The 20906-nt window shown below is 41.0% G+C and overlaps 1 protein-coding gene across 10 annotated transcripts in view; it reads right to left on the reverse strand.

Annotated features, from left to right (window-relative positions):
- Positions 1-20906, reverse strand: part of CSGALNACT1 (chondroitin sulfate N-acetylgalactosaminyltransferase 1) — a 66841-nt gene that overhangs the window by 28012 nt on the left and 17923 nt on the right. For all 10 annotated transcript variants that reach the window (XM_074589325.1, XM_074589323.1, XM_074589321.1 and 7 more), the window contains exons 3-4: positions 10358-10614; positions 7750-8671 (exon numbers count right to left, since the gene is read on the reverse strand). In XM_074589325.1, the coding sequence (XP_074445426.1) occupies positions 7750-8383 (634 nt within the window). In that variant the 5' untranslated portion in view covers positions 8384-8671; positions 10358-10614. The remainder of the gene's footprint in view (positions 1-7749; positions 8672-10357; positions 10615-20906) is intronic.

A 20906-nucleotide genomic window follows, 5' to 3' on the forward strand; every position in this document is an offset into this window, starting at 1 on the left:
TGCAATATGAATGATTAGGCCATCTCCCAGAAAAGCAATTTCCTAGTGAGCACGTTAATTTCCTCCTTTCTGGAAGGTTCTCTGGGAAGTCCCCTAATAAAACTATGCAACCAGCCCCCAGCAGCCGTCAACTTCACTCACTCCCAATCAGGACAAAACTCTCCTTTTACTCAACTCTCAAGAGACTTTTATTTTCTTTGTGGCAACGATGCCCACTCCTGGGCGAGTAATGGTCTGCAAGGATGACACTACGGAGTTTCTCAGAAGCTAGACCTAGGACACAATCCTGAAGACTGCATTAAATGGTGTCCAAGGATATTTGATTCACAAAAGCATGTACTTATTTCACGTATAGAAGGAACTTTTAACATACTGGATGGGTGAAATCGGTCCCATGCTGGGGGCTGACATGAACTATAACAACATTGGTCATGTCCCACTGAAGCGCTACTCTGATACCTTAAATGAGGTAAAGTTGGCAAAAAGGCTATAGATTTTACCCACTCTAATTGACACTTCATTACCTACAGTGCATACTGAAATAAAGCCTTTTCAAAGTTAGATCCATTAAGTTTAAGAAGGAATAATTAAAAGCTAATTCTAACTACTTGTTAAGCCACTGTAAATATCCTAACAGCTTCACCAGTAGAAGAGTATAATTTCATGGTTTTCCATCTCCTGCAGAAACTCCAGAGACAAGAAAAAGATGTCTGGAAGAAAACTCCACCACTTGACTTGTTTCTTCTTTTTTCTCTCTCTATTTATGAAGAACAGCTTGATGAAAATAATGCTTTTTTTTTTTTTTTTAATCTTAGTGATTCCCTGATGTATAACATTGCTGTGCGTCTAAACCACAGACTGTTAGCTCTGTCTGTATTTCTTGTGAAGGTCTGGGTCGAAGGTTTCTTTGAACAGCGAAGTGACATAAGCTCTTCATCTTGTATCGTAGCTTTTACATTGGTAAATCCAGAACATACAAAAGATTAATGAGGTGTGATATTATCTGGCCAGAGTTCTGTGAACTGTCTTATTTTCACTTTCACGGTGTAAGTGTTTTATTCTTAATGAGCACTTCAGTTAGTTAATACTAGATGGAGATATATTGATCTGTTATTCACTTCATGTTTTATTTCTAATATAAGCTGATTCGACGAATGATACAATCCTCTCTCCAGGATAGCAGGTGATTCTAATGAGATAGCAGCTCCATCATTATTTTACTGGTAATCTTTTAAAGCTGTGCCCTTGACTCCCTGTCCTGGTTTGAGGTAAAACAGAACCAATTTTCTGTTTTGTAATTTTACTTTTTAGCTGGGCCTCTTCTAACTGACTAACTTCTGAAATTAACAGCATATTGTTCAGAAACTGTTCACTCTCCGAGTGACAAGACCTGATTATACCGAGGAATGGTACACACAGAGGCTCTTGCTTATACTTATTGTTATAACACCCAAGGTCAGCTAGCTTCGCTATTTGCCCCGTTAGAGGGTTGGAAGCAGAAAAGCATAGAGGGGTCACACCTGTAGGGAGAAGCAGACAGGACAGGTGACCCAAAACTGACCAACAGGGGTATTCCATCCCATCTGCATCATGCTCAGTATAAAAGCCGAGGGATCAAAGGGCCAAGTCTCTTTCTTCAGTGGCCAATGTCTGAGGAGGACCCTGCGTGCTTGTCTGCTTTTGATCCCGATCCGAGCATTCCTGACTCCAGATCCAGAATCCATCTCCTGTCCATCACTGACTCCAGTCTGGGACTTTCCCTGTGCCTGCTGGTGACACAATCATCATCCTGGGAGCTGGATACGGTTTTGTATATATTGTATACATAATTTTTATTTATTTATTTATTAATATTTTCATTAAAGTAGTTTAGTTCTTTTTCTAAACTCGTAAATCTCTTTATCTCTTCCCCTCCTCTCTTTGGAGAGAAGGGGCCATCTGTCATTCTGGTTGGCCAATCCAGCCAAAATCATGACACTCCCCCTAGCGTTTTCTATATAGTAAGCCCAAGGTTCAGACTATGAACTACATCTGTCATTGAACTTGAGCCTGCACTTGAGGTCATCTGAATGGTGACCTAATAGTCCCTGCATTTCCTACTGCTGGTGGCCAGAGAACTGAAATCTGGGCCTTTGAATTCTGCTCCTCCATTTATTCTTACAGAAAGCCTGCTGATGATCCAAGTGTGTTGCTGGGTGTACTCATTTCCTCAGGTGGTTTTTGAACACAGGTCTTGCCAAGGAAGTTAGTGTTGTGGAAGGTTAAGGTAGCCTTTTGACATTAAGCTAAATGAAAATCTAAATTAAATCTGATTTGCATTTTCTCTAGAGAGAAATATATAGGACCATTTAATGTGTTTGACATAGTGAACTGACATTCTTCATAATAACAAAGATCTATATTAAATTAACCAATTTAATAATATCTGCCACGCAATATCTCAAAGTCTTTGCTTCTACATCCTCTTCTACCGCAGCCAAGAAACAATGAGCCCACAAATACCAATTCCCAAGAGACATGTACTACATTTGTGGAATAAAGGAAGCTTTGCTAAATAAGAAAGAAGAACCAGAATGCATGTTATAACCCAAGGGGGTCTCTCCTAGTGCTACACAGCCATCAACAAAGGCTGCTTCTAACTCTGCAGTCTTGTTCTTGTTCAGGATTTCTACTACAGCTAAAACCAAACAGTTTAGGTGAAAGCAAGGTTCCCTTGTGCAAGGTGGTAATCCAAGAATTTATAATCCTAACATTTTACCTTGAAGATAATTGTATACAGGTTACTGCATATAATTAAATATGCTTATTCTTGATGTACATTTAAACCATTTGTTTTCCCTTTTTAAAGCATCTTCTTTCCTTTTTTAAGCATCTTCTTGTTAGAAGCAGAGAACAAATTCATTTGCCCAAGGTCAGGCAGAGAGCCTTGGAAATGAGCCTGAATGTCTTGAGTCACTCTGGGGACTCACCCAGCAGAACATCCTGCCTTTCACAAGATTTTTCCATTTCCGAAGGCACTACTTCATTTGTGCCATCAGGACTTTTTACATGATTCAGAAAGATGTATCAAGCAGCCTCAATTCTAAGAGATGAGCTATGAAGAGGGGGAAAAGGTAGTCTCAAAAAAGTAAAACAAGAACCCTCTTCCTGAAAAGGTTGCTCCTGAAATGAAAGCTTTGAAAAGGCCAGATGTTCACTATGGATAAAAGAAGGTTAATTGATCATCTATTGCACCTATTACAGCAGCTATGTTTCAGAATATGCACCGTTGCTTTCAGAGGCAGGGAGAAAAGTCAGAGCCTTTGGAAAACCAATGTAAAAAAGTGAACAGGAGCTTTGGGTCAGCAGAGACACTAGCCCTAAAATGAAGGAAAAGGACAAGTGAGAAGCAAAAACAGATCTGGGTTGAAGGGTTGACTTAAGAGCAGTAAGTGTCCAGTCTCTGGAGCAGCAATTCCCAGGGCTCTCTAAAGAAACAGAAAATACCTGATCTCTATTCAGCAGGGTAGAGCAAGTTTCAGAGATCTACATGGAACTGATAACTAGCAAACAGCCACGCAACCTTAACAAAGTGTTGTTAAGTGGATGACAATTTTAGCGCCATTTCCACAGACCATAAGTTTCAGGTCTTCCACTGTCAAGAGAAACACTCCCTGGACCCGTGCTCATTACTTATATTCTGTTAGATGTTGTAGGAACCGCTGTTAGGATTTATCAGCATTCATTGTCCCCATTTTAACTCAATATTATGGTGGTCTTCCCACTTCCCATGCAGTAAAATACAGCAGCTTAGCCTTTGAGGAAGACCATCATCCTTTCTCCCAATAAGCTTCCACGGCAAAACAGCATCAGCTAGTCCAACACCAGTAGCTGTCAATTTGAGAAAGCAAAGCTACTCCTTTTCATTTGTCTCTGAGACCTTATTTAAAATTCCAGTCACTAGACAGCCACATACTTCAGGTAGGAAAACTTATGATATAGCATATTTAACAGTGCCATGGCAGGGCATTTGTGAAACAAGCCAGGGATTTTCTGGAACTCTTCCCATTCGGAAAGAGTATCACCAGACAGTGATTACATTCACTTACAGAACACAACACCTAGGCTTGTCAGAGTCTCCAATTTTTTTACCTACATCTTTGAGAAAATGAATGACTTCCAAATCTATTCAGCTCTGCTGCCATTTACATAAATTAATGACCAGACCTGTATTTGGCCTACTGAGCAACTGGATTCCTGTTGGAAACAGAGCAGTCTTTTGCCTGCTTATAAGACACAGAAATTTCTGATCTTTTCCATGTTGTTTCTTCCTAACTCCTCGTGGCAGAAAACCAGTGAACTTGGTATAGAAGTAGGAGGAATAAGGGGGAGAGGGTACGATTATAGCAGCTGAACAGCCCAAGTGTCTCTGTGAAGAGAGAAACGCAGCAGAGCAGCAGCCAGATGGATACATTTCAGGCCCCAGGGAGAAGGTGTGGTTCTCTTGGTTTTGAATAAGAAAAAATGGAAAATTCCACCACGTGTCAGCTATTACTCCTGGAAGGAGAACCGTCTGAGAATCCTATCCAAATTTCAAGTAACAGCAAATCTGCTGAGAAGGAGTTTAGCTCAGATGTAAGGTACTAGGGTCACAGTCTAATTCCCACGCACAAGTGGTTTTGTCTAGAAACTGCAGAGGATGCAATACTTATTTTAAGACATCCCAGCCACAGAGACAAAACATTTCTCCTTAAATGTAAGAAGTGTTTGACGTAACATTTTCCCTCTGCAAAGATAAAAACAGAGGCATGAAAGGGAAAATTGGAAGAGATAGAGACCTTAATCAAATTTATTGTACCGCACCACCATCCTGCCTATTGGCATATGTTAGCAAGGAACAAGTACTGAAAAAACGATAGGAGGTACGACATGTGACCCACAAGAATTGAAAAATCCACACAAGAGGCCCAAGCAAACAAGATTAACTTGCACTACTATATGCTAGTTAAGACTTAGGATCAGGAACACACTTGAGTAAAGCCAGTGTCAAAGGCTTCACTGAATAGGGCACTGAATGCAGACACGTTTCACGTATCAAGAGAAGCAGTTCAGGCTTTGAATCCCGTCTCTGGCCCTGATTACCTGATTTTCTTTACAGCACATCCCTCCACCTGCTCAGCCTTAAGATGAGGGCAGTAGCCCCACCTTGAACATATGAGATGCATAAAGCTTTTGTGTGCAGTTTTTGCTAGAGCAGCTGGGAGATAAAAAGCTTCCAGGGTTAAGTGGTACTACTTTCAGTGCAGACCTGGGCCGCATCTCCCAGAAAGCTCCAGCTACCCTGGGCAGTTCCAGAAAATGAAAACAGGTGGCTTTGCTGGCTGGGTAACGGCACTCACTGTTGCTGTGTTGCTGGATTGATACGAAGATGACGGAAGCTGCCATGGAATCCAGCCTTTTGCTAACTTGTGTAGGCAGTGGCACCTGCAGAGTGCTGTCTCCAAAACAAGTTCTGAGTCCAAACCATACTTGAAATGCAGAATTGGAACAGAAAACTCAGTCCTCCCTTCTCCTGCTCAAGTTACACAGAGCAATGGATTTGTTTGTGCTTTGATCAGCGGTTTTTGCCTTTCTTGGAGAATGGAGGATGGGAGAGACTGCCAATAAATGACAGAGACTTCCAGAGGAACTCTGCAGGGAAATCTTCTGCTAAGTCAGGTCTTTGTTTCCAGTTCTGATGCAGAGATCCCTGCATTTGCAGCCAAATTAGTTTGTACTGCTGAGTAAGAATGAGAATTTGTTACCTTGCACCTATGAAGCAAGGGCTTGCCTGCAGGGGAGGAGGACACAAGGAAGGTTTCTTGAGCTCATACTGAGCCGCATGCAGGGCTTTGGTTTCTTGAGCTCCAAGTAGCATGCAGGGCTTCCTCCCTCTGGATTATTTCACCGTGCTATGTGAAAGCCAGCAAGGCCACTAGTGCATGAAGAAACTCCACAGAGACAGCACTGCAGTGTGCATCCCTTCCCCATGCCTTTCTGCACACCGGATCACCAGATTCTGCTCTGTTCCCCAAGCAAAGACCTTTGATTGTGCATAAAGCCAGGCTCTAAGCAAAAGGTTTAATTTAATGGAATATTAAGCAACGTATGTCAGGAAACATCTCCTTTCCCCTCACCCTCTCCTCATGAAACAGCTGGTGCCAAACAGTCATGCATGCTTGTTCAGCTCCTGTAATAAACAGTGGAAACATATTTTGAAATGATAAACATAACAACAAACGGAAAGGAGACTGGAAGCATGTAGCTCCATGATGCATTCAAATGCTGGCAGGCAACAGCACTTCCCAGGCCCAGGCCCTGGTCCCATGTCTGAGCTAGAGGAATTTGACTGGTATGAAGGAAGTGCCTGGACCAGAGGGGAGCCAGGACCTGCCTCATCAAGGTCTCCACAGTCTGAACAACTCATGTCCCTGCTATGGGAGGCACCTGCCAGAATGGCAGGTATATCCCACCACGGCCTCAAGAACCTACTGTCTCTTGATAGCACCATCACCAGAGGAACATACATAGACAGTGGAAATGAACAACTGGACATTGCACAACAGCAATAGTTTGTCCTCATCACATGTTGGATGCATTTTGCTCTGCTCTATTCATAAATATTGGATGAAGAAAACAATCCACAGCAAAATCACTAGTGAGACAAGCATGGAGGCTTGTGTTCAGCACATTAGAGCCATCATTCCATAAAAGGTGGGCATCTTATCCACTTGCAGCACAAACATCTCGCTTACAGACAACACTGTTGAACAATAAGCAGGGAATATGCCAGCTCCTATGAAGTGAAACTAGGACAGCCATATTACAAGTAAAAATGTAGCACTCTCATTGAATAAGAAATGGTCATGAGCCCTTGGAAAGAAGATCTGTGAACTCTTCTCTCATATCGTGTTTCTGCTGCACATGTCCCTACCATTTTAAGTCAGAGTTGCCATGCAGCAGGGGATAACCTGAACAGGTACCAACCACAGAGACATCACAACCCCTGGACTACGTCTGGTGCCTCTGTCTGGCTGGGAAAAGGCAGTCTGACTGGAAACAAGAAAGCACTTTGGATTTAGTGACAAAAGACGTGAAGTAAAACTGGTTGCTGTTAAAATTGGCACTTTAAAAATCCACAATTACTGCCTCAATATTACATGTGAGGGTAAAGACTGTTTAGCTCACTTTAGAATCCAAGAGCTAAGGTGCACCACTCGCGATAGAGGAGATACCCTGTAAAGGCTAAGCTTTTCTAGTTATTTGAAGTTGTAGGTAATACCAGCTGAGTTACTGAGCTCGTCAGCTGCTGTCCTCAAAACCTGTCTTGCCACTCTGACTCTGGCAGAGCTGTGCAAGTGGAAGTAAGGGTAACAGTGGAATTTGAACTGCAGTTGTCAGTCTTAACACTGGTAAGAGATCTGGGATTGCAGCCTGGTCATTGACTCCTCGCTTTGTCAGTTCTGAGGCAAGGACATGACTAGAGAGCTGTGAGCACACACTGGTGGTCACTGAGAGAGACTGGCAGGCTCTGTTGCCACAAAGTCTCATTCCCCAGGAAAGCTGCCATTCTGCAGTTGTGCCTGAGACAGCATCACTGGGTGACAGCACTAACACCATCCCAGATGTCAGTGCTCTGAGATAATGCCCATCTCCCACAGCAACGCAGTTACACCAGAACCCCCTCACCAGTGCTATGTGGACCTTCTAACCTGCTGTCTGCATACAAACCTTCAATGAAGTCAGAGGCTGTGTATACACGGTGTTTTGCATTGCTGTCCCCCTCTGGTTTGTTCAAACTCCCAACAGCTAACTCGATCACCTCTATCAACTCATCTCGCTTATCCTTCCTTACAGGTTTCTCTTCTGGGTGACGCGTCAGCCCTGTCTCCAGTTGGTACACCTTCTGCAGGGTAAAGCTCTCAAAGGGCACGGCCGCATACTCTGTGGAGAGCTTAACGCCACTGTGCACCTCTGCTTTGTCTACTTGGGAACGGAGAAAAGCCAGCAGGTTAGCCTGGACCTTCTCTGGGTTACTATTGTCAAGCCGAATGTCCAGGGGGTCTGGGTACTGGTCCTGCACGTTCTTAAGCTGCTCATTCCTGCCCTGGAGCTCAGCCTTCAGCTGGGCAATTTGTTTCTTCAAGCTGATGATATAGTTGCGGTGTTGCTCTTCTCGCTCTTGCAGAATGGCTTCATATCCCTCCTTCACAGTTGGACTGTGCACTCTGGGCAAGACAAGCTGCTGGTTGTCACCCTTGGGTGTGCAAGCCAACATATAAACAATAGACACCAAGCAACAGGCCACCACCAGCAGGCCTACAAGTCGGGGGAGAAATAGAATACATCCTCGTCGGAGCATCATCTCTCAAAAAGCAGAGTCTAACCCCACACATGCAACAGTTCTTGCATCCATGCAGTGCCACAGAGGCCCCTGGACTTGGAGTACTCTCACACAGATGCATGTATGTGCAGGAACTGGCTTGTCAGCTCTCTTAAAAGGTGTGCTCTGCCTCTATATTTGGCTCTCTCTGGTTTTTACCCAACAGGACCAAAAGACAAGCTGCGAAGCAGACAGGACAGCTCCTGATCCTCATGGCAACACCTACGCTGCTGCAATGTGATCAGCTGGTGGCTGATGGAGCCTGAGGACCTGAAAGACAAATGACAAGGACAGTCATTCAGGCACATTAGAATTTGGTCATTTAGTCCAGACCATTGAGAGTGTTCTATGAATTTACCTTGTTTCTCAACTGTTCTGGCAGATCTCAGAGCTGCGAAGTGCTTGTGGTAAGACACAAAAGGTGCCAAGACCTTTATGCAGGAAATCCTGTATGCATGCATTTAATTTTAATAACATGACTTGGACCATTGCCAATGAAAAACTAGTCCAGGACTCAAAGTCCGCCATGCTTTAGAAATAGTAGGAAGTCGTCATCTGTTACTTTCTGGTGAGATGTTAAAGTGCTCAGTTCATCCGAGCAATGATGGCCCTCCAAGCATTCTCAACTCTTGGAGCACTCAAATTTTGAAGGTAGTCAGTCCCACAGCTACTGCATACATTTCAGCTTCCAGGCATGTTTTTCCAAAACACCAGGTGACAAATGTGGTCCCATTTGAACATATAAAGCCTGACCTAAAGCATAAATTTGATAACCAGGAAACTAGAAACTGTTATCAAGGCCATTTGCTGCAACTAACATTTTTGACATATCCTACCAGATGCTCCCATAAAAGCCAAAGAACTAGGAATAGATTTTTTCAGGAGCATCCAGATCAAGTCTTACTCAAAATCAGGGGAAGCTTTGTTTACGTCTGGGAAGCTGTCATTATTGCACACTATGCTATCATTTAATGGCCCCCTTCTGTTTCTTATAACATTATAAAAAGTCTTGCAACAACGTACGCTACTACTGTGTTTTCCGCGTATGCTCTCTGCTCAGGAATGAAGACCACAGAGGTGGTTTAGGGAAAGCTGGCTTAGGTATTTTTTAAAATAAGAGAAGTTAAAACTGTGAACATTATCTTTTTTAGTAAGACTTCCTGAAGTATACTTAGAAACAGGAAAGAAAAATTAGATGACTGAAGATGAATATTGATCTATCTGTAAGCTACATTAAAACAATTGCGCTGAGAACACTACCAGCGGGATTTTCAAAATCCTTCAGTTTTGTCCCAAATCCATGCTGATGCAAGGAACTTCATCATTTACTCAGCTGACAGTAGATTTCGGCCAAGACTGAGTAACATTCTAGATTACACTGTGACACTGCATTGTTAGACTCAAACACAATCAAATAAACCCCGTGACACTCACCCCATGAATGCATGCATGACATTATGACACTTCTTTTGACAATAGAGATTGATAGCCATTTTAGTCACACTTCCTTGCCAGCAGACCGTTAAGTAAAAACAGTCTATCTAAGAATAAGAGTTTTGGAGTTATTTTCAGTTATTTCTAGTCTTGAGTCAAAGTCTTCCGTAGGACTTTCTATCAACTGCTAGATGACTTACCCCTCCATGGGCTTGACTGACTATTACTCTACATACAGCAGTTATGCAGAGATATTTCTGATCTTTGAACTGTTATCAATATTTGATCAGTCTGCAGAGCTTCTAGGGAAAAAAACCCCACACACTTTTAGACTAGAAATTGAGGGGGCTAGAGTGAGCTGTAAAAATACTACTCTATTTTTCTCTAAGTAATGCTGAATAGCTATTAGAGTATTTATAGGATTCTCCAGAAAATGTCAGTGCTTTTAAAGGAAGAATTGTTGACGTTGAGGAGAATATTCAAGCATCAGGAAAAAGGACAGGATGAAGTTGGCGCCCTTACCTTTTTGCTGTGATCTTCTCTTTGGAACATCTTGATCTGCTACAGCTACTTTTCAGCTTGCCACAATCTTCTCCTGTTTATCTCCCTTCTTATGCCCTTCCCAGAAAACGCACATACTATAAAAAGCACTGTCAGCCTCAGAACACCTCTTCATTGCTTTCACATTTGCCAGCTGCCTACATCTTCAGTCTGTCTCCTGTGTGGTGAAAGGCTGTAGTGGAGACGCTTCCTATGGATGCGCTATAAAAGCTGGCCTCCTGCAACGTAAAGGAGCTTGTCAAAGCAGGGAAAATTAATCTGGGCATTTCTAACTCTACAAGAGATCTGGCTAGAAGACTGCAAGAAGGTAGTGTGCAGTGAGACAGGGTCAGGAAGTGGTGAGATGTAGTACATAAAACACTGCTGTGCTTGTATGCTTCACTTCACACAATTAGTCCATTGACTGAATTGGCAGAAGCTGAACATCACTGAAAGGATTAGTTGTGCTAACACGGTATAAACTGAAATTACATCTCAATGGCTTAGATAAACACACAATTTCATTTCTGTAAGCAGCAACAGATTCGCGTTTTGCGTAAAGAGCTCTTCAAATGTTGACCTTAAAATATATGTGTGTGTGTATATATATATAGCTATCTTCACTAAAACATACTGGTTCTGTCTTCAGGGTGCTCCTTCTTTCCTATCTAGTTTTCTGGTTTATAATCTCACTCATCTAAAATGTATGTTTAAAAACACTTCAGGACAGTAAATTAACTAAGCTACTTTGTCCTTTGAATCACCATTCTTGTAACAAGAAATTCAGGCCATGGGGATTTCCACCTTCTTCACGGGGATTTTAACATCATGACTGGAGGCATCCTGACAACAAGCACTCGTTACTTGCCCTCTGTTGCTAGATCTGTCTTCTAAAATTGTATTGGTGGCTTCAGTGGCATTGCCTTATAGTGACTGACATTTAAATATACAGCTGTTACTGTACCACTATCTCATGGGCATGCTTGTGAAAGCAGTCCCAATCCATGTCAGTGCCAAAAAAAGCAGATTACTTTAAGTCAACACTGAAGGTGGTCACAGCTAAGGCATCTCAGCTGCACAGACAGTACCAGAAAGCCAGGGATGGTGACTCCTCCTAACAACCGTTCTGTTGATTTCACCAGACCTACACAGTTTCACACCAACTGAGAGAATCTGAGATGAAGGGGAGACAAACTGAAATGTCAGTTTTTTCCAGGAACTGACAAAAACACCTCTGTATTTCACAGCAGTCAGCTGCACCAAGCAGTATTAGTCTATTTGCAAAGAGAAGTTTTAACGAATATGCAGGGGTTAGTCTGATAGCTGAGGAAAAGGACATTAATTCTAAAAAAGCCTCTGTTTGCAAAAATATCTTCAACCTCACTTCAACCTGTTAGCCCAGCCAGAGGTCAGACCAGCTCACAGAAGTGCTTTTCACTTGTTTTCAAGGAGCCTGTGCCCAAAAATGATCTAAACACAGAAACAGGTTCTGTCATCACTGTAAGCCCTGTGTAAATGGCTCTGCACAGTGGCGGGTGCTGCACCCAGTCATAGGGAGCAGCAAAACTTAAGAAAGTTGGTTCGTTTGAAATTTTGAATGGTATGCACCCACCACTGTTACTCACCAGCATCTGGATTTTTAATGGACTGTAGAGATCGCTGCACAGAAAAGACAACATATTTTAAGCCTGAATTTTTGACTCCCAAAAGCCAAACTGAGAATTTGTGCAGAAGAAAGGGACTCAAAACATTATAACTCTGTGTATGTATTTCCCCTCTGAGCTCCACACTCTCCTCCCTCTTCATGTTGAGGAAGAAATGGATGGCAAAAGAACAGGCACGTTTGCAGAGGCAGTGATGTCTCAGCACAAACGGCATGGGCAATGCCAAATAATTCCACGTTTTCAAGTACTTTCTGCCACAGCTTCCTATTGCAGGTGTAACTCAGACTGGCAACTACCATTTTAGGTCATAAACCTTTTTGAAATTCATGGTAGTTTTTTGTTTGTTTTGTTTTTTAATAGAGGCAGTGAATGGCAGAAGCTGCAATTAATTTTTGTGTAGATGTTTGAAACATCTTCACTGAACAGCAGCACACATCGCAGTGAGATTTCACTAGAATCATATTAATCTCTAAAATGAGCTATGGGGAGGAAAAAACAGATGTTTCACCCAGACTTTAAATACCTTACAAAAAAAAAAAAAAGACGCTCTGCAGCCACTTGGCATTTACCTTGAACTTTTTAATTACAAGGACTGTGTATAGGCTCAGACAAGTGTTTAAGGTGCATGTGGAGGGAATGCAAAAAGAAATTATTTCTCCTTAATGCCAAATCATGATTTCTCAACAACTTCTCAGCCCACCTCATCTGCCCAGGGCTGAATTAAACAAAAGGCTGACTAAAGAAAAGAACCTGTCTGATAAAGTGACTGGGTGCATCTTCATAGCCTTGCTGTATTGTCCCCTGTTAAAAACCACACCACTTCTCCCTCTTGGGTTGACACTCACACATCCCAAACAAACGACTTAAAATGCTAACATCTGGTTTGCAATTGATAGAGATACTTGAAACAGAAATAACAGATTGTTAAGAAATAGTGTCCAGAATCAAAATGCTAAATGCCAATACTTGAAAACAGTAGACAACTTACTGTAAAAATCTTTATTTCCTAATCTTTGATTCCCGAGTCATCTTCCACAGAAAATCTTACTTGCATTGCCACAAGTACTCTCAAAGAGAAAAGTCTCGGTATGTAACCTCCCCCACAATTACACTGTTCCCCTGTATAATTAACAATTACAATCTGATCATCTTGCCAATAGGTTACAACTATCATAAGCAGTCTTAAACAAAACAAGAAACCCTCAAAAGCATTAACGTTCCTGAAAATACTATGTTTTCTTATAGTGGGGAAACTAAGAAGTGGCTGGTTTTACATTGACGATACTGCTATATGCTTCTCACTCTGAAAGTTACAAAACCAATGCAGAAGTTATAACTTTTCCCTTTATCAGTACTCTGGACCCCGGTGCTGCTAATTTAATTGGTTCCCTCTTATTAAGGTAAATCAATGACTTTACTTAACAGCAGCATCTTGCCACGCCACTTCAGCTGAGTTCTGAAGTCCATGTGTACTTGCTTTAGACCATCAACTTACACCTGGTCTCGATGCTCATGTAAACAACTTTCCCAAAGACAGTCCAGAACACAAAGCCTGAAAGCATTCTGCTCTTATATGCAGTAAACATGCCAGAGTTGTTTCAACTTTTATCATAGTCATTATTTCTATTACAGTAGAAATCCAGTAATAATTATTATCTTTACAGTATCATTATTTCTATTTAAAAAAAAAACACTCAAAAGGAGTATTGTGTTCCCTTTGTCCTCCCAGTGCATACACATTCTGTGTGGGAGTGTATCAATGTGGATACACACGCGAGAGTGAAAGAATCATTGCTTTCCACTCTCCGCTGTAAATCAAGCCCGTTTTAAAGTAAAAAAAAAACACAAAAATTAAACATCAATTAAGTCCTAACTACATCTGAAAAGAACCAATGTAACATCTAAAATTATCTCCACATACCAGTAATGTCACCTTTTATTACAAAAAAGCACTATTACTTTAAGTAACTGCAACAACACTCCCAGACCTGCTTTCTCTCCCCCAGAACAATCTTATCTGTGAAAGACTTGGCAGTTTCCCACAGATCAATAATGAGCAATTGCAGGAGTCTGTATTAGGAATGTTATTTTTTGTATGAGACACTCAGATTTCCACCTTACAACCACAACACACTGCCCTTCCCTGCTAAACACACTGACTTGTAGGTATATAAACATGCACACCCACAGTACAATTGTTAGTTGGGGGTACTACAGAATACTTCCAAAAGCCTTTACATTACTTTCCTGGAAGCTTCCACTACTCTATTTATCCTCCAGCAGGCAATGTGACAGATGCATGCCCTGTCAAGCTCCAAAGAGAAAATGCAGAGAAGGGATGACAAGCACGCACTGCTGCTTCAAAGATGCGGTGACTCACAAAGGCTAACTCCATGCTACCACAGGAAAGAAATGATGATACTTTTCTCTAAAGGCCCAGTTCTCATTAGTGAGCTCCGACCTGAGGTTTTAAGAATTCAATTGCTCCAAAATTGTTTTGAACTTTGCGAAAATGGAGATGAAAAATATGCATTTGCATTGACCTGGAGTTCAGCCTGGTCTTTTAAAAGCAAACTAACAAACCATCATAGTTGCTAGTCCTAAAAAATTAATGATTGGGCTGCACAGATGAGACGTCCAACTTAGCTGGGAGACTGGCACCTTCTGAACATGACCTTCAATTTAATTTCATTTAGGTAAGTCCCATCTCAGTTTTGTAGATGTGTCAAAGAGGAGCATTTTGCTCCAATCACATGACGCTGAAACAGCCCTGTACAACATCAAGGATTAACAAACAGCAAGCTAACTGAGAACGGTTTCTTTTTGCAGGAAACTTGCTAACAAAACAAGGACAAGCTACAGCCAGGGAACAGCTAAAAGATACTACCCTATTTTACTTCATTTTAAGATCTAATTCAACGACGGCTCTGCATATAGAGGGCTTCCAGAAAGACTAAACTCTGTTTTAACATGCACCAAGCTATACCAGCTTCTGAAATGGCTCAGAGAATGGATAGAACACAAAATCCTTTAGTATTTCCTGATTAAAACAAATAACGGGATACGTTTTAAAGTCTGGACCTGGAAAAAATGCTGTTACTTCACTTTGAAATGTTTACACATGCACACTCAGTGATTTACACAAGCAAAAGAAAACTGACTGCCACCACAAGAATGAACAGTCATTCCTTTTAAGAACAAAGATGACCACAGCCTTACAAAAGTAGCTCAGGTCAGCAGCAGCAAAGCCTGTAAAAATAAAGGGATCTACACCTATGTAGGGAGACACTATGAATGCTTGTGGGTTTAGACCCATCTCTTTGTGATTGTTACTTAAAAATTTTTTGTACAAAGTACGTATCAATGTCACTTTATGCCAGAAGCCCTAAGGATTTTGCCAGATGTACAACACACAGTACCACAGCCAGACTTTCAATGAAATCTGGAGCCCAGTGCACAGACCTGTGACATAGGCCATGGATCAGTGAAAGGTTTAGCGCATATCTAATTAAGCAGGAGAGTTATTTATCCATTGATAAAATGTGCAAACATGCACGATTAAGCTGTGTTCAGAAACAGGAAAACCTAGCCTGGCTGAGTAGTGGAGTGGAAAGCAGTTTGCACATGTCACAGTATTTATCGAGGACTGCTTAGACAGGGCTACGTAAGCACTCATAAGTTTAGCTGCAATCACACCAGCATTTCACCTGCAAACTGCAATGAAAGTCCACTGCTTTGAGAAAAGCTGTTAGGTGATAAAGTACAGTAACAGTGACTTAAGGTCCCTATCCTATCAAAGTCCTTGTAAGGTAGCACTATAGTTTTAAGATGTGTGAACAATCCAGTCTGACCTGCAGGTTCCCTCTTCCTCTCTTTGACAGAAGTCCCCTGGTACAGCTAGGATCCCCCGTACCAAGCCAGATGGTGGACTTGAACTTCATTAACTGCAGCAGGGTTGACAGCAGAGGAGGTTTCCTCCCTCCTGAGTCCAGCATGTGGGAACTGAGGAGACATATCTGGCTCCCACAAGTCTAATATTATATTCTAATAGTAATGCACAGCCCTAAATTTTATGCTCCCCGTACTTCAAATTAAATTTGCTGGGTAGTGTGATATCAATACAGTGCTTCAAATAAAATAATTACAAGTAAAGGAGAGAAGAGAAAAAACATCTTGGTAGACAAGGTGTAAAGGGTTTGATATGTTACCTAGGCTGAGTAACAATTATCAGGACAGGGACTAATATTGCTAACCAAGATTACTGTTCAGTTATGGCTTATATTACAAAAGATAATCAAGTTTCAGACTACAAACTAATAACCAGGAAGCCAGAAAATAACTGTAACCTGGCACGGTGTTAAGACAGATCACCCAAGCTCCACACACAGCTCTCAAACATGTAGCATTAACAGCTCTCATAGCTCATGTACCAACCCCCAAGCTCTGCTGATTGGCATTTCCCTATCAGTCTGGTCAGTATTGATGGACAGGAAGAGGCCAGTCCCCTGACTCAGTCCCTATTTCCTTCCTCCTCCAGGTTAGCACTTATTATGAAACAACATGTGCCACAGAGTCCCATTTAGTTAAATCAGCACTGGTTTGATATGTGATTTTGGTCAAAGACCTGGTGTTTCCTTGATACATCACAGAAAGGAGTCTCCTAGCAATTCTTTGAAAATCACAAGCTTTTTTAGTTGTTTCAGTAAAACATTCTTTTCTCTTTCTAGAGAAAGTTTCCAAATATCTTTTTCATTTTTTTATTTGGGGCTCACAGAATATATGAATCTCACGGAAAGCTTTCTATATTTAATATTGTACAGCCTATGCACTTGACCATGAAATTCTGCTTCCAAAAAGGAACTGAAAAAAACCCCCTGTAGACAACCAAAAAGTAAAGAACTATCTTGCAAACCACATCTGTCTACAAAGTTTTACTTAGGTTAATTTCAGTAGAATCAAGATGTTTACCTTTGTGTGACACCCTATCACTTGCATGGCTTTATTTTTAAATAAAATATTTCAGTAGGTTAAGAATAAATTTGTTTTAGCTGAACAAATCACCATACTTCAACTTTCCGCTTCATGTCAGTTTTTGTGGGTTTCTTTGAAAATGCCAGAACGCACAGAGGCCCAGAGAAAGTATCGCTTTTGGTCAAATGACTGTAAGAAAAAATATTTTTTTAATTTTATCAAAAATGTCATCACATTTCTATATCCTTTAGTTAAGTAATCCAAGCCACATTTTCAAGTGCTAATGAGACAAGTAACTCGCTTCAGTTTCTAGGATTTCATCTCTGATCCTCAAATCACATTGAAAATGGGATCTATGCTTTCAATTTCTTTATAAAATACCTCAATTCAAACAAGTAGTCTGCCAGCCATAAAGATAAGTTAAGTTCTTATTGGTTGTCAAGTTTCAGTTCCCTCATTGAACTCCATTGGTATCTGGGATTAAAACTGTAGTTTATTATGGAGATTTTAATTGCAGTTATTGCATAGTTGTCAATAGCTCTTAATTACCAAACAGTCAGGTAGAAATGTGTTAAAAGTTAACAGTTCACACAAGAGGCATCCTGGTTCTCTAACACAGGGCTGATTGATGACATAAGTAAAGCCAGTTTCCCTTGCCAGCAAAAGCTATCTTTTTTTTCCCCCCTTTTGTTACACAGGAGAAGTACACCCTGCAGTCAGGTCAGCATTTCCTGAAAGGTTCCAAAGAGCCTCTCTCTTAAAACAACAACTTCAGGCTTCAATCAGAAGCAAAGCCTGTTTCATGCAAAGTTATTTAATAACACACACAATATGAACTTACACTATAACATATTTTCTCATTGTACTTCAAAGGTAACTGGCTTGGTTTAATTTAACAAGTCATGTATCAAAGTTGATGCAAGTCCAACTATGTTTTTTTTGGTTTTTTTTTTAAGGACAGTTCACTGTTTTAAAGAAAAGTTTCCTGAAATTAGGTGCATTTATAAAGCTTTTCAGAAAACAAGAACAGGGAAAAAAGAAGTATAATTCTCATAACCTACCAGAATATTTGAAGAAAAGAGATTTCCTTATGAGGTGAATCTTTGTGCTACTGAGTCTTTGTTTCTGTTCATATGGAAACCTGCCTGTAAATGATAGCATTATTTTTTATTTTAACAAAGATTGGCTAGAACGTGTGCTGGCAGAGCTATGCAAGCTAATGAAATAAAAAGAATAAATTGCTGCTGCGCCTTTCCAGACTTCTCCCTTCCCCTCCTTTTAATACAGTTTTCTGTAAAATATTAAAATCATACCATTTTCAACGGGAACCTGTGGCAGCTTAACTCAGAGGAAGATATTCCCACCCCCAAGCCAATGTCCTCTAGTCTGCATGTTTTCTAACCCGTGGAAAAGGAAATGCAGCTGTTTTCGGTAGTCTCTTACAAGTGTACGTTGTCCCATTAACTTCTCAGAAGGGCTTACTTTACTTGTGCAATGCATTCTGGATCACAGGTCTAAAGATTTAAAGTCCTTATACTGATAACCAATTACTTTTGAGTTACTTGTTAATAAACTGTAACACTCAGCTGAGGAGTAGATATGAGTAAAGTTTCTGCAATCTCACACGTCAGAGACGGAAATCCGGTCACGCTAATAAAATACCTCAAGGATTCCGTATAAACTGAGTGAGACCTATATTTCTTTTATCACTACAGCTCCACCAGCCTCTGTCTGTATATTGTTCTATTATCACAGAATTAGTTCAACAAGGGCTATTAGAAACAGCAACAAAATGTCTCACAAGTATTTCAATAGTCCCTGAAAGAATAATAGTTCTGCTATTAATGGGAAAGCATCTCCTTTTCCTAGTGGCAGTCAATTTAACAGGCAGAGTTTTCCAGGACTGGCATCTTAAGAACAAATGACAAGAGAATTTAACACTTTCCTGCCTAAAAGAGGAAGGAAAGCAACTATTGGTGGAAGGTGTTAGTTGGAAAACACCAGCTGAAAGATAGTACAGGAAAGAATGAAGTATGAGCAAATGGTGTCAGCACGTGTGCATGGAGCAAGAGAAAAAAGGCAACTCATAACTGGTTTAAACAAAACTCCCATAGAAAGAGAATTTTTAAGTGCTAGGTAAGAGCACAATCCCCCCCACAGGGGATTGTGATCGTTTAATTCTCTCCTCTGGTATGCACCCCTGACAACAAACTCAGCTTGACTTTGCACTGAAGGCATGACAAAAAACACATTGGTAAAACTGGAGAAGCTGGGGGAAATCCCTGTGTTTTTAAAGGAAAATATAGGTAAGAGAAACTGCTTGACAGAGCAGATCAGATCAGCCATCCATTTAATGGTCTACACTGCATCTTGCAGAGGATACCAAGTGCTTTGGAAGGTGCAAAAAAAATCTTGTATAGCAGAGAAATATTTCTAGCCTTTGTAATTTTGATCATCAACCTATCCCCTAAGCATAAGTTTCTATTTTATAACAGACATGCACAAGAAACAATTCTCCCATTCAGGAAATGTTACATTTCTTCATTACTTCTCTGGATTTTTAACACAGTTTTGACCCTCCACTGCTTCAAAATTGGTATTCTTCCATCTCCTCCTGTGTCAGAGAAGCCACACACTTCTAGCTGTTTAGGTATTGGTTTTAGCACCTTCTGAAAGAGGACAACCATTTCTATCAGCTACTCTTCTTGATTAGTACTTCAGCTGGTTCTTTTAAGTTGCAGTCAAAAAGGACAAAGAAAAGTGTATTCCCTCATAAATAACTGGAAAATTCAAAGAACATAATTATCTTATAGATAACCCCACTGGGACAAGGATACAATCATAGGCAGAACTCTCCTTTGTTTACATGGGAGACACACATGCTGAGAGATCTACTCCCATTACCTAAGGTCAGGCTCCTGCACTTAGCTACTGAATTATCCTCCAAACTCCATCTACACACAGCAAGACCTACATTCCTGCTGAGATCCCAAGGAATTTACCTGGCTAACTTAACCATCTAGTCTGTCAGATGCCTACGGATGGCTGGGGCAAATGCTCCCCCAGACCACCTATTCCACATGATCATTTCACTGAAGAGCTCTGCATAAGCACCATCACACTAAACCAACTAACTTATTTTACATAATTACAGTGCATTTATTACTGCAGAAGACCACAGCTCAACTGAGGGAACGTGCCAGGGAGTGGTAAACCTCCTGACAACTTTGACACACTGACTTGCCTCCTGAAAGACTAATCCAGTGTCCTACTGTTTATTCATTTTATTTCTGACTTTAGCCACTTGTACAGGATTACTGGACATCATGAAACCTGTGCAGTGCAAAAGTGCAGTACGTCTCCAGTAAGTCCAACACACCCAAAATGCACTCAGCAGAAAAGGGAAAGAATATAACACAAACCAGATGTTCTTGACCTCCCCTTTGGATTTATATAGCTGCTTCTTCTTTGTCCCAGATATTCTACCTCAAAATGCACAGTTGACTTGAAATATAAGAAATGCAAGAACGAGGCATTAACATAATATAACATAACATATAACATAACATTCTGAGTTAACAGCTGCTTGCTAGCTGAGGAATCATGCATACATCCATTATTACAGGTCTAAAAATAGCAATCCTTTGAGAAGCTGTTAGAACAGCAAAATGTGGCATATGGATGTAAAAGTAATCTGTGGATAAAATAAAAAGATAGTGAGAATTTATTGCAAACAGATGGTTAAATAAGTACAGCTATTTCGTCCCAACTTTGAGTAGCAAATACTGCCACCATTATCAGTGATGTCAGAGCCAACTGCTACATGTGGGGTCTCACTGCATTCCCTTCAGAATGTGCCAGGCTCTCAGGTAGGGTGTCTGCTCCAGATGAAACCT

This window comes from Larus michahellis, chromosome 5 (assembly GCF_964199755.1).
Source record: "Larus michahellis chromosome 5, bLarMic1.1, whole genome shotgun sequence".
NCBI classification, from domain to species: domain Eukaryota; kingdom Metazoa; phylum Chordata; class Aves; order Charadriiformes; family Laridae; genus Larus; species Larus michahellis.